The sequence below is a fragment of the Solanum lycopersicum genome, chromosome 11 (genome assembly GCF_036512215.1).
Source record: "Solanum lycopersicum chromosome 11, SLM_r2.1".
Lineage (NCBI taxonomy): Eukaryota > Viridiplantae > Streptophyta > Magnoliopsida > Solanales > Solanaceae > Solanum > Solanum lycopersicum.
This window is the reverse complement of record NC_090810.1, coordinates 54,137,856-54,152,396: the sequence shown is the minus strand read 5'-3', so window position 1 is coordinate 54,152,396 and position 14,541 is coordinate 54,137,856. Positions and strand designations below refer to the sequence as shown.

The following is a 14,541-nucleotide window of genomic DNA, read 5'->3' as shown; positions in this document are numbered from 1 at the left end:
GGAAAGAGGAAAGAAACATTATAATTATGCTAAAATCTCTCAGTATGTAGTGCATGAGATTTTGTAAGCTTTTATTTGTTTTATATTAGGCTATATGATTGAGGTAATAAATGTACAAAACTGATGTAAATATATTATAATAAAAAAATATTTATTATTTATAGTAATAATATTTTTTTATTTGATCATTTTTAATTTATTTATAATATAAGTTTAATATATATTACAAAAATAAATTTATTATTTAAATATAATACGAGTTTTAATGATGGATAATACATTTATCACACATTTTAATACACTTATAATAGAATATGATAATCTTTTACGAAATAAACATAATATATTTCAAAAACAATTATAATTCAAATATATTACATACATAATTCACTTTTAATTCATATTACAAATTTATCATAATATTTCTATAAATGATAATAAATAAAAAGTATCGCTAAAATTAATAATTATTTTTATAAATGTATTAATTCATGTAATTTTTTCATAAATGTATATTTAGTTTTGGACTTCTGTTAAGTTTCTTATTTTTCCTTTTCTGTTTCTTCTGGTTTGGGCTACTTTAGGGCCTTAACTTGTAGATTCATTTTTTTATGGAAAAATAACTTAAATACACAACTATAATTTTTATATTCTCCAATTTTCCCTACTTTTTTTAAATATTACATAATTCCCTATTTTTTTTATTTTAGTGTAAGTTTTTAGATACATTACACTCTCTCCTATAATACACATTTACCAATTTTAATGCCTATTTTTTCTCCATTAAAACACTCAACCTCTTAAATCAGTTTTTGAATTTTAAATTTTTTCCATTTAAACACTCAACCTTTTAATCAGCTTTTTAATTTTGAATTATTAAATTTAATTAAATTTAAATAAAAGAACAAATTTTGAAATTTTGAATTTCAAAATTCAAAAAATATGGAAGCAGGGTAACTTCCACTGCATTCTACCGTTTTGTTCTTACCAAAGTCACCTTTCACTTCTTTTTTTTCCTTAATCGTCTTCATCCCACTATTTCTTCATAACTTTGAATCTTCTCAACCCAGCAGATTTTTCTATTTTCTTCTTTTTATTCTTAATCCATATTTGACTATTTCTTCCTAATATTGAATCGTAAGAACCCAGACCCTTTTTATAGTTAATCCATCATCAATTCGTATATTCTTCTCTTTTTCGTTTTTGTTAATTGTTCTATTACTTCATAGTAATATAAGTGTAGTAAAGTATAATCTGTGCTTGATGATACATGTTGAATCTGTGTGTACATTGTTTAGTCAATGTAATGATACATGTAGTAGCTATGTATCACATGTTCTGCATGTAGTATGAATTCCTGTATGATATCATGTATCAGTAAGGTAAAGTTGTTTAGTTGATTTACTCATACATGTTTTGAAACTTGTTATAATGTATCATTCATTAAGTTTAATAAATGCTTCATCAGATATAGTTGATGATAATATAGATTCTTTGTGTATGTTGTTTAGTCGCTGTTTATGATACATGTATTAGACATGTATCACATGTTATAATGTTTTATTTAATTCAATGATACATGTTATAGACATGTATCACATGTTTTTCATATAGTATGAAATTCTGAAAACTGAAACCATGTATCATTAAGCTATTTTCAACTATTGCCAAAGCCTGTGTATCATTTGTTGTGCCTTCTACACACGTTATTTCTCCACTTCTTCCATCAAAGTTATGTACAGTACCACTATTCTTCTCAATTGTGTCAATACATAATGGATATATTGAAAATCCAGGCTCGTTTCTTTTCAGTTCAAAATATAGTTTAACACTCATATCGTTCTTAAGTTTCATCGGACAGGAGTTACCTTCTACAATGTATCGAATTTCAATTTCTTTCCTTGATACATCAATGTCCAACTCGGCCGCAATTGCTGCTTTGAGATTAGAAAACGAAATTGAATCACCAACAACGATTCCATCAATTTTGTAATTTTCATACTGCAATTCGTTCACCCAAATTCCGGAATATCTCATCAAAATCGAAGTATTCATCTTCAAAAACCCACTGCAACAACAAAAAAATTTCGGCAGCTCCAATTGTTTTCTAAATAACTGATACAATCTTTGATTTTCAAATTATGAAATTAATATCCAATTAAGTGCTGATTTAATGCTGATTAATGATCTGTTACCACAAATTAAGCTGTTTTAGTAACAGCTTTAAATTTACCGTTTTTATCCCCTATTTTTTCTTAACAGTTTTAAGTTACTATGTATCATTTACCATGTATCATAACTTTCTAAAGTATCACGGCTCAGCAATTTTAAGGGATTTTTTGTAATTATTAAACTTATCGGGACAGAATGTAATTATTGAATTACACTATGGGATTCCTTAAATTTATACTTTTTTTATTTTTAATAAAAGGATCCATGGATCAACTTTTTAATAATAAAATATGATAAAAATGTAGATAGAACATATGTAGAAAGGAATGTGTAGATATTTTGTGTTTTTTCATACTTTTAATTGTGTATAATTCTAATATCATTATTCATGGGATTGTATGAAGAGATATAAGAGATTGTTATGAATATAATATTAATTTATTTATTTGAGATTATAGAGTAAGTTATGACGGTGTAAGTGTTACAATCAACAATAGTGAGGAGTAATGGAGAATTTATTTTTAGAGTAGTAGATATTTAGATTTATTATTTCATAGTATTCTATTTAGGATGCCTTAAAATCTTATTATAAAAAAGCTTGTGAAAAAATAATTTTAATTAAAAAAAAAAAAACTAGTCATATATCTAGTAATATGCATTACTAGTTGCTTCATTACAAATCTGGCTAAGCAATATAACGAAACAAAAGTTTGACTAAGAAAAAATTAGTACAATAGTATATATGGAAAAGGAGCTAAAATATTCTTAAAGTATTAAAAATAGTACAAAATTGTTATTCATCCACCTATTAGTTTCAAAATATCCTTCTCATTCACCTATTGACCTCAAAGTACCATTGTCATCCACCTTTGGATTCAAAATTAACCACTTATTTAATGATTTTAAATTTAAAATATTTAAATATTTTTTTTAATACATGACTCTCAACTATTTGTTATAATTTAACTTCTTAATATAATTTATAAATCAATCTACAATCCACCATTACTAATTAAATCACACTCAATTAATAACCCCGCTCCATTACTAATGCAACAACAGAAAGCTATTATCAATGAGTGTTTCTAAAAATTTGAGGCGGAAATGTCTGTAGAAGTAGATTATCATACATTCAAATACTCAATCAAAACATATTATAATTCAAGTGTCTAATTTAAAATTACCGATAAACTTAAAAGTTTGACTATGTTCATCTTAATTATTCATTCGCCTCAATTATTTGATGTTACTTAATAGACAACTTTTAAAAAAAAAAAAAACTAAAGCTCTAATATTTAAACCAAATAATAAATATTTACAAAATTATATTATAAAAAGTGCATGAATTAACTTCGGGATGTACTACTTTTTTACCTTTAATCATAAAATTCGAATTCAAGCTTGAAAGAGAATCTTATTGAAAGCGTCCTCCTAAATAAGCGGTTCAACCTAAATTTAATTGGGGTTTTAATTGGGACTCGAATAATTTTGAATGTCATTTTCAGGAATCTGTAATTTCGTCGTGTTTTAGTAGTGTTTGGGGCGATTTTGATATTAGAATTAATTTATTAATTGGGTGGGGTTTAATTAGTAATGGATGGGTAGCGAGTTAGTTTATAAATGATATTGATAAATTGAATTATATCAAATAGTTGAGTGTCAAGTACTTAAAACAAATATTTAAATGGTTCAAATTTGAAATCGTTAAATAAATAGTCAATTTTGAACACAAAGGTGGATGACAAACGTATTTTGGAGCCAATATGTGGATAAAAAGACATTTTGGTGTCAATAAGTGGGTGAAAAGACATTTTGGTGCCAATAGATGAATAGATAGTAATTTTTTACCATTGACAATACTTTAAGGATATTTTAAGTTTTTTTTGTAATATATATAACACACAACAATTATCCAATTAAAATATCAATTAGTTTTTATAGATGATATTGTCCAATTTTATGTAGGATTTTTTCAAAAATTGTTATTAAAAGTACTGTTTTTATAACAAGTATCTTTTGATATATATCAAATTCTAAGCTCAGTCAAATATATTTTGTTGGCCACCTTCTCGTTTCAGACAAGTTTTTATATTTGACTTGTTCATAATAATAATTAAATAATGGGTGCTTTCATCGACATGATAATAAAACTTGATTATCTTATAGCGTAACATACTATGACAATGTTTTCACTTGCAAATAGATAATTCTTTTGAAATCAAATTATATATAAATCAATAATAATTTTGCACTTTTATAGATAATAAACTCTGATTAATATCAATTTTTTATTCACTTTGATGTCGCACATAATTCATTTGTACTCCTCTTCTCTATCAAAAATTTATTTTAGAAATTGATCTATTATACTTTATGAGTGTCATGATTTTCTTCTTTGATTAAATCTTGTAGTTCTCTTCCTCTTCATTTTTAAACAAAATGGCCAAGGAGGCTAAATTTTATTTTTCAATAAAAATAGTTCAAGACAAAACAAAAATATAGATAAAAGATTAGCCTTGAACAGCTTCTAAAAAAAACTCAAATACAAAATAACATAAACAAAAGCTAAAGATAAGTAACAAATTACATCAATGTCTCAATTAAGAAAGCTAATAGAACTTCTCCAACAGGTGAAAGTGCTAAAGAAAATCTTTAAGATCCTCTTCTTTGCAACATTGTCTTCTATATTTTATTTCTTTTTTGTTCCGTGAGAATTTTAAATTTAGAATTATGTGTAGTTACTTAAAATTTATTAAAAATAAATTTATAAAGTTGTTTGGATTATGGATTAATATAATTGATTTAATTATTTAAATTCAGATAAATATAAATTCCTCTTCATAAAGCCCGTATGATATTTCACTTGAATCTGATTGACCGAAGGGAGTTCAGTTCCGATCGCAACTCCTCTATTTTAAAACTATAAATAGGGGTCTCATAATTAGAAAAAGGGAACCGAGAATTTTAAACAAGAAGCTAGAGAAAGCTCGTGGATCAAAAGCCATAAATTCTCTATAAGTTCAAGAATTCAAGTGTTCAAGTTCAAGATTTGAAGAAGTCAAAATCAAGTTCAAGAACGATCAAGATCAAGACCACTGAATTCAAGATCAAGCTCCAAGCCCTTGAATTCAACTAGAAAGTAAATATCAAGATTAAATTCAAGTCCAATATCAAGATCAAGTCTAAGTTCAAGTTCAAGTCCAAGATCAAGATCAAGATAAATCCCAAGTTCAAGATCAAGCTTTAAATCTCTTGAAATCATATTTGAAAAGGCGAATTCAAAAGAATCATAGAGATTGTAACACGCGCACTTGAAATAATAAATTGATTGTTGCTATAATCTTCCGTTCTTGATTATTAATTTCTCGATGTGAATTTTATTGTCTACAAATTCTGACACGCCCAATGGGACAATCTCTACCTATCATCTCAACTTTTCAAGCATCTAAGAATATCAAAATGTCTTCCACTATAGAAGAACAACTAGCAAGCTTAACTAAAGCAATTGAAGGCCTCACACGAACAAGATGCTAAACTTTCAAAGCTAACAAATAAGATTGATAACATGATTGAAAAAAGATCAAGTCAATCACCTCTGAAGCTTTCTAAAATCCAACACAAAGAAATGTCTTGCGTAAAGCAAACAAAGATCAAAGAGATTCATATCTCAGATGAAGGTTTGATTCCAATTGATCAGTTAAAGAACTTTATCATAGAGGAAATCTAAGACAAATCTGAGTCTTCATCCAAATTTTCTTCCATATATGCAAAGTCATATGCATAAAGGATTGATAACTTGAAAATGTCTGAAGGTTATCAACCTCCCAAGTTTCAACAATTTGATGGCAAAGGAAATCCTAACAACATATAGCGAACTTTATCGAGACTTGCAATGCTGCTGGGACGTATGGTGATTATATTGTTAAATAGTTCGTTCGATCTCTCAGAGAAAATGCATTTGATTGGTAGACAGATTTTAAACCTAATTCTATAGATAATTGGGAGCGATTAGAGAAAGAGTTCCTTAATTGTTTCTATAGCAGAAGATGTGTCGTTAGTATAATGGAACTTACAAAGGCTCGTCAAGGTGAAGATGAGTTAGTTGTTGACTTTATCAATCGCTGGAGAAGTTTGAGCCTCAACTGCAAGGATCGCCTTAGTGAAATTTCTAACATTAAAATGTGCATCCAAGGTATGAATTGGGGACTTCACTACATTTTGCAAGGATTAAAGCCCAATCCATTTGAAGAGTTAGCAACTCGTGCACATTAGATGAAATTAAGCATGACTTTAAGAGAAGATCGACAATCTCCTGTATGGACCTCATGAAGATGAAGATATAGAAGAACTCCAAAGTGGGAACAAGTCTACATCCGAAGATGACTTTGAAAAGTCAATGTATATCTAGACGTTCTTTAACGCATGAGCTTATTGCAAGTTACAATGCTCATTGAAACACAAGCTTAAACTACATGTCACTTAAATCTTCAAGTTGAAATGCTCCTTAAAACACGAGCTTAAACTGTATGTCACTTAAATCTTCAAGTTAGAGTTAAATCTTCAAGTTGAAATGCTCATTGAAAAGCATAAACTGTATGCCACTTAAATATTCAAGTTGAAATGCTCATTGAAACACGAGCTTAAACTGTATGTCACTTAAATCTTCAAGTTAGAGTTAAATCATCAAGTTGGAATGCTCCTTGATAAACGAGTCTACTGTATATCACCAAGCTCTTTAAATTCGAGCTAAATCTTCAAGTTAACATGCTCCTTAAGGTACGAGCCTAAACTGCATGTCATTACTGGCCCGCAAGATTATAAACTGTGTACGACACAGCAAAAAAATCACTCACTCCTCCAGAACTACGTTGCAACTTGATCCTCTTCATTGAGGTACGTAGGCACTTGAAACCATATTCTAAGTTCAGTTGCATGAGTTTCAAGAGACCAAATGTTTCCACTTGATCTGTTACATGAGTTAAAGCTATGGGTAAGCTTTCATAAAACTTCAAACTTGCACCAAATGGTGGTGACTCAATAAAGGCAAACCCTTATGAATAAAATTGTTTCAAGATGAAGTTTTAAATTCTCTAAGTATGCAAGTTGAAGTCTTCAAATTCTTCAAGCTTAGTCTTTGAAAGATAAAATATCTCGACAAGACTTAAAGAAGGGGGAATTTGTAGACACATAAAATCTATTAAACATAAATTTATAAAGTTGTTCGGATTATAATAAATTAATGAACATATTAGTTCAAATAAATATTATGAATTAATATAATTGATTTAATTATTTAAATTCAGATAAAATATAAATTTAATTAAAGCCCTCTCCATAAAACTCATATGATATTTCACTTAAATTTGATTGGCCGAAGGGAATTTAATTCCAATAACAACTCCTCTATTCTAAAACTATAAATAGGGGTCTCATAATTAGAAAAAGGGAATCGAGAATTCTAAACAAGAAACTAGAGAAAGCTCGTGGATCAAAAGCCATAAATTTCTCTACAAGTTGAAGAATTCAAGTACTCAAGTTCAAGTTCAATATTTGAAGAAGTCAAGATCAAGTTCAAGAACGATCAAGATCAAGACCACCGAATTCAAGATCAAGCTCCAAGCCCTTGAATTCAACTAGAAAGTCAATATCAAGATAAAGTTCAAGTTCAAGATCAAGATCAAGTCTAAGTTGAAGTTCAAGTCCAAGATCAAGATCAAGATAAAGATAAGTCTCAAGTTCAAAATCAAGTTTTAAATCCCTTGAAATCATATTTGAGAAGGCGAATTCAGAGGAATCACAGAGATTGTAACACTCACACTTGAAATAATAAATTGATTGTTGCTATAATTTTTCATTTTTAATTATTATTTTCTCGACGCGAATTTTATTGACTTCACTATACTTTGAATCTATTGCATCTCAAGTCGTTTTAAATTCTCACCAAACACTGTGAAATCAAAATCACTGAAGACTATTTACAAACGAAGAGTTATGGTCATCTCTTCGTCTTTTCTTTGATTGATGTTATCGTTGAATGTTTGAAGAGTCTTTTATTGCGTCTGAGACTGGACATGGTACTTCTACATAATAGCGCTGCGTACCATTTTATATATAATGTATACTTTTTATACATTAGCTCCAATTGTAACTATTTTTAACCATGCAGATAGATGTATAAAAGTCCAAAGAATTAGTGTTATTGTATGTTGTACTCTAGGCTTGTGTAGACTTTGTAAATAGGAGTTCGGAGCCTAAAGGGTACAAAATATTAACAAAAATTCCAAAATGGTATATGAAATTTTATATTAATCAAAACGACAAAATCGCTGGAACAACAGCAATTTACTTCACCGAAAAATGCAAAATCGCTGCCACTGCAGCGATTTTGCAAAATGTGATTTTTTTTAAAAAAAATTGAAATCGCTACTTAGGCAACGATTTTCATATTTTAAAAAAAATAATTGTTTTTTTATAAATTTAATTTTTTTTAAAACAAACTTTTTTTTTTTAGAAAAACGCTGCCTAGGCAGCGATTTTCAATCTTTATATAATTTTTTTTAAAGAAATATGGAAATCGCTGCCTAGGCAGCAATTTTATAAAAAAAAAAGTTTCTTTAAAATATGAAAATCGCTTGCCTAGGCAGCGATTTTATAAATAATATTTTTTTAAAAAAAATGAAAATCGCTACCTAGGCAGCGATTTAAAAAAAAATAATTTAAATCGGTTCCTAGGCAGCGATTTTATTTTTAAAGAAAAATTTAAAATGTGGAAATCGCTGCCTAGACAGCGATTTAAAAAAAAATTAAAGAAAATTTTAAATCGCTGCCTAGGCAGCGATTTTCAGAAAAAAAAATTACTAAAAAAAATTTAAATCGGTTCCTTGGCAGCAATTTATAAAAGTTTTTTTTTTTAAAAAAAAATTTAAATCGCTACCTCTTTAAATTTTTTTTTAAATGGAAAGCGATTTTCTAAAAATATTTTTTTTAAGAAAGTCTCTTCCAAGTCAGCGATTTTTATTTTTTATTTTTTTAAAAAAAATTAATTTTAAAACAGCGAAGTCGCTGCACATGCAGCGATTTTCCAATTTTTTTAAAAAAAATTAATAAAATTGTTGCATTAGCAGCGTTTTCCAATTTTATTTTTTTAAAAAAAATTAATTAAATGGTGGCAGCGATTTTATTTAAATTATTATTATTTTTAAATGTTAAATCGCTGTTAGTGTAGCGATTTTAGTTGTTTTTTAGTATTTTTAAATATTGTTTTTCACATAGCGATTTCATAAACAACAATATATATACTCATGATCATTACTTCAAGACGATCATTATTTCGCACTGAAGTGTACCATTATGGGAGAGTCTAGCCAAAATTTCAATCATTTGAATTTTTTCCATCGGATTCAACTGATAGGTAAATAAGGTAATGTTTTCTTATTTCTTAAAATTATTTTTTTTATATATAATATATTTATATTATTATTTTTATAGGTATGATCAAATTCAAAATGCAGTGAATTATTGTACACAAATTGTAAATAATAATGTTATGGGTGACGAACGAGTTGGTGAGTTGCACAATGATGAACCTTCCAAGCATGAATTAACAGACAGTGATGATATATATGACGACGACGATGATGATAATGTGGATAATGCACCTAATGCATCCATTGAAGATTAAAGTATTAATTAGCATTCTACAGCAATTCCATACTTAGATCACACTAAGAAAATGTAAAAGATTTTATCTACACGAGAGATGACGGTTCCATTCGAAAGGCACTTTGAAATTCAAATTTCAACATCTTGTAAAGTTCCATTAGACAGCAATTTCCATATTTAATTTTTTTTTTTTTATAAAATCGCTGCCTAGGCAGCGATTTAAATTTTTTTTTTTGGAAATCGCTGCCCATATTTTTTTATAAAATCGCTGCCTAGGCAGCGATTTAATTTTTTTTAAAAATCGCTGCCCTAGGCAGCGATTTCCATATTTTTTAAAAAAATAAAAAATTATAAAATCGCTGCCTAGGCAGCGATTTCCATATTATAAAAAAACAATATTTTTTTTTATAAAATCGCTTCCTAGGCAGCGATTTATTTTTTTTTAATTTTTTTTTTCTAAAAATCAGCAATTTCCACAATTAATTTTTTTTTTAATAAAATCGTCGCCTAGGCAGCGATTTAGAAAAGAAAAAATTCGTTGCCTAGGCAACAATTTTCTAAAAAAAGTATTTCTTTTTTAAATTTTAAATCGCTGCCTTTTATAAAAAAAAAATTATTTTTTTTTAAAATATGAAAATCGCTGCCTAAATAGCGATTTTAATTTTTTTTAAAAAAAAATTCACATCTTTTGTTGTTCCAGCGACTTTGCCTTTGATTAATATAAAATTTTATATACCGTTTTGAAATTTTTATTAATATATTGTACCCTTAGGCTACAGACTCTTGCAAATAGACTTAGTCTGTTTATTTGATCAGTTCTGTTGGCCTGTTTACTGAGGTGACCTTGTCCATGTGTTATACTGATTCATCAGCACTTATGATTAGTTAAAACTTCTCAAGTTATATAAACAGAGTTATAGCTTTGAGAAGATGAAAACTATTATGCAGCAACATACCCTGGTAAATGGACGACCAAGAGTGGTCCAAGTGTACTTTAAGCCTACTATAATGCATGTCAATCTTTCCAACAACAAACTTTTTAGACTGTGAGCTCTTAGGTTTATTGCTTTAAGACTTGCAAACTATCAAACTTTACCATAATCTGTTTGAGAGAGAGAGAGAGAGAGAGAGAGAGAGAGAGAGAGAGAGAGAAGGTAAACATTACGATTTACAGCAAATTTGGTGTCCCAACCAGTTCCCTTGCTATATAAATCTCTGTTTTGCCTGAACCATCTGCTTTGAAGATGCAGATTCCTATATTGCTAAATACAAGCTAAAATCCAGCTCATCCATCATCTGATACAGTCAAAAGAAGCTAAGTAGATCCTTGTTGACAACAAAGATTAATGCACAACTTAGGTTGCGAGAGCCGAATGAAATACTTGAGATCCTTGAGGAACTATTGCTATTTATACAAGTCCCTACCCTTCCCAAGATTGTCAAAATGCAACCTCTTTACAAGTGAATTTTAAATAAGATGCATGATTCCACGTACTGCCTGCCTGCGTGCACACACAAAAAAAGAAGAAAATAATAAATTTCAAATAAAAGAAAAATAACAGAGACCTCAGCTGGTGTTCAAATGGAATAACAATGTAAGGGACATGGGCGTGGTAGCTTAGTGCTAAGAACAATCCGAGTTGGAAAATGGAGCAAAGTGAAATGGGTAACTGCTAAACTCCAAGGTAAAGTCTGGGGCTTGAAGTTTACTATATCATAAAGAAGTAGGTAAAACTTTTCTGAGAGCGAAAGATAATATTTAAAAAGAGAAGATTAGCAGTAGGAAGCCTAAAGAGCTCAGAGTAAGATCCCAACAATGTCAAGAAACATTTCAAAGCACTATTTGTTGATGTTACTGAACTTGGTGAAAAATCACTTGCCATGATTATTTCCACGGAAGATGCAAAGATAATAAACAGCCCAAGTATTAAGAAAAGATGAGCAAAGTAGAACCAATGATGCAATATCAAAATCCTACACAGCAAAGGCAAATCAGCCAAGAAAGGAATCATAATTGGCAAACAGATGGCATGATTCTGCATAGAGGTAATTCAGCCTATCAACTATTTCCATACAATAATATACCATAGAGAAAAGAAAGTTACAGTGAGGAATTGCAACATATGAGAATGGATACTAAAGTAAGAACCTTCTAGTAAATGGGTAATAAGATACCTATATGATTCAGCACTTAATAAACCATATTCATACATAATAAGTAATCCAAGCAGCTAGTAATTAATAACAGCAATAAAAGGAATATTTATCTACTCCAAATTGAATAACAATATACATAACAAACAAAAAACCGGGACACATGGTCGAAGTATCCAATTTCCAAAACATCATTATAAAAAGCAAGAACAGCACATTACCTGAAATACAGGAGAAACACCAGATCAAGCATCAGTAATTGCAGTGGTCATAGTTTAATCATCACCAGCCCCTGTAGCAGATGACAGTTCTTGATCACCATACTCTATAGCAGTTGGCACATCTTCATCACCAGCTAGCTTGATACTGGAGATCTCTTCTTTGCCTGAAGCAGGAAGAAAATTTATTAATTTGGATTGGAAACATTGAAGGTTATTACCAGAATTTGGTGATACAGTTAAAAACTTCAGATATGAACACCCTATACCTGAAAATACTTCCTTGTTCAGAACTGTCTCAGAGTCCCTCTCAGCAACCAATTGTGATTCTGCCCCATTATCAGCAGCTCTTGCACCTGGAATACATTTATGCTCTTCATTCTCGGGGCTAGAAACATTTTTACTTGCAGCAGACTTCTCTTTTTCTTGTTCTTCAACTGCCAAGTCTCTGCCAGAAGAACCAGACAAATCTCTGAATGGAGTTTCAACTTCAAGTGGAGCTACCTCCTTGTCAGTCATTCCCAACTCCTCACATACTATGGGTGTTTTCACTTGAATTGCGGATTGTCTGGTTTTAGGTTCTTTGAGTTCAGAATCAGAAATTTCATCTGATACATCAGATTCTTTCTTCCCTTTTTCTTCAACAGCCACATCTATCGATGGAAAATTTTCAGACTTACCTACTGCAGCTTTCTCGGCTGAAACATCCTTGTCGGTCATTCCTGACTCCTCACATATCGTACTTGTGTTCACTTCAGTTGTGGTTTGACTGGTTTTAGGTTCTTTGAGTTCAGAATCAGAAATGTCACATGTTACATCAGATTCTTTCTTCCCTTTTTCTTCAACAGCAACATCTATCGATGGAAAATTTTCAGACTTCACTACAGCAGCATTATCAGCTATAACATCCCCTGTAGCAACCTCCACATGAATTTCTACGTTTTGTTTGGAAACCAAATGAGACTCCGCTGCTATTTCAGAAGTTCCATCTGCAGCTTTCGGTTGAGATTCATTAAGTTCATTATTTGAAGTTGAAAAATCTTCAGTTGAATCAGATGTTTGGTTCTTTGGTCCTTGATGTGCAGGATTTCGAATACTCAAATTCTCAGAGACAGCTGGTTGGGGCTCAACAGCTGTAGCATCAGGCAAAGTATTCTTCTTGTTCATTGTCTCAGAGTCTTGCTCCGCAACAAACTGTAACTCTGACACAATTTGATATGTTCCGCCAGGTTGAGTTTCATTTAGCTCAGAATTTGATTCTGAAGCATCTCTAGTGGCATCAAATGCTTTGTTACCTTGTACTTCAATTGCATGGTCTAGGACATGCAAATGCTCAGACCCTTCTATCAGAAGTTCAGCAGCTGTTACCTCCCCTGATGCTACTGACTTGCTTCCTATATTTTCTACAACAGCAGATTGTGATTCCACCTCATTTTTTGATGTTGAAGTATCTCCTGCGGCATGGACATGCAAATGCTCAGACCCTTCTATCAGAAGTTCAGCAGCTGTTACCTCCCCTGATGCTACTGACTTGCTTCCTATATTTTCTACAACAGCAGATTGTGATTCCACCTCATTTTTTGATGTTGAAGTATCTCCTGCGGCATCAGTTTCCTTACTCTCTTGTCCTTCCACAGTAAGATCTCGGACTGCCATATCCTCGGACTTATCTGCCACCTGACCTGTATCTACTGAGCCATCATTTATCTTCCCTGTGTTCGCTTCGGCAACTAACTCCAGATCTGCCACCTTTTTGGATGTTCCAGCAATTGTGCTGGATAGATGTTTATTTAATTCACCATTTAAAACGTCAACCTTATCTTCAGCTCTTTTGCTCTCATGAGTCTCAACAGACAAACCATCGTGACACTGACCGTCAGCATTCTCTGTTTGTCGCAGTACAATATCATCAACTACATCTGAGGCAGACTCCTCACAGATGTCAGTTCTCACATCTTCCACCACAACCTGTTCTAATTCTGGGTGATTCTCAGATGATCCATCAGCTGGACAGAGTTGAGATACATCAATTTCAGAATTAGAAATATCATCCTTTACATCAAAACTCAAGTTACCCTGTAAATCAGCTACGTAATTCGTGTCATGACGGCTGGCAAACGTTTCTGTTAGAGCCTCAACAGTTTCAGCATTTGAAGCAAGCCTAGGTGAAAGGGATTCCTTCTGGGCACCAGATTCTGTGCTGGGAGAAGTCTCTACAAAATTAACATGTGTCATGTCAGATTCACAAACCTCAGGTGTGACAGAAGAGATTTGCTTCTAGTTTTCAAACTCTTTATCAGATTCATTATCTAAACTAGATAAACAAAAGTTCTTA

At 30.7% G+C, this 14,541-nt stretch overlaps 1 protein-coding gene across 5 annotated transcripts in view; it reads right to left on the bottom strand.

Moving 5' to 3' along the window:
• Positions 1–10,978: 10,978 nt before the first annotated feature.
• Positions 10,979–14,541, bottom strand: part of LOC101247785 (chromatin structure-remodeling complex protein SYD) — a 31,437-nt gene continuing 27,874 nt past the window's right edge. For 2 of the 5 annotated variants that reach the window (XM_010314909.4, XM_010314912.3), the window contains exons 35-37: positions 12,476–14,419; positions 12,210–12,373; positions 10,979–11,336 (exon numbers count right to left, since the gene is read on the bottom strand). In XM_010314909.4, coding sequence (XP_010313211.2) covers positions 12,264–12,373; positions 12,476–14,419 — 2,054 coding nt within the window. In that variant the 3' untranslated portion in view covers positions 10,979–11,336; positions 12,210–12,263. The remainder of the gene's footprint in view (positions 11,337–12,209; positions 12,374–12,475; positions 14,420–14,541) is intronic. The other 3 variants (XM_010314910.4, XM_069291416.1, XM_026028446.2) reach the window with 3 other exon arrangements.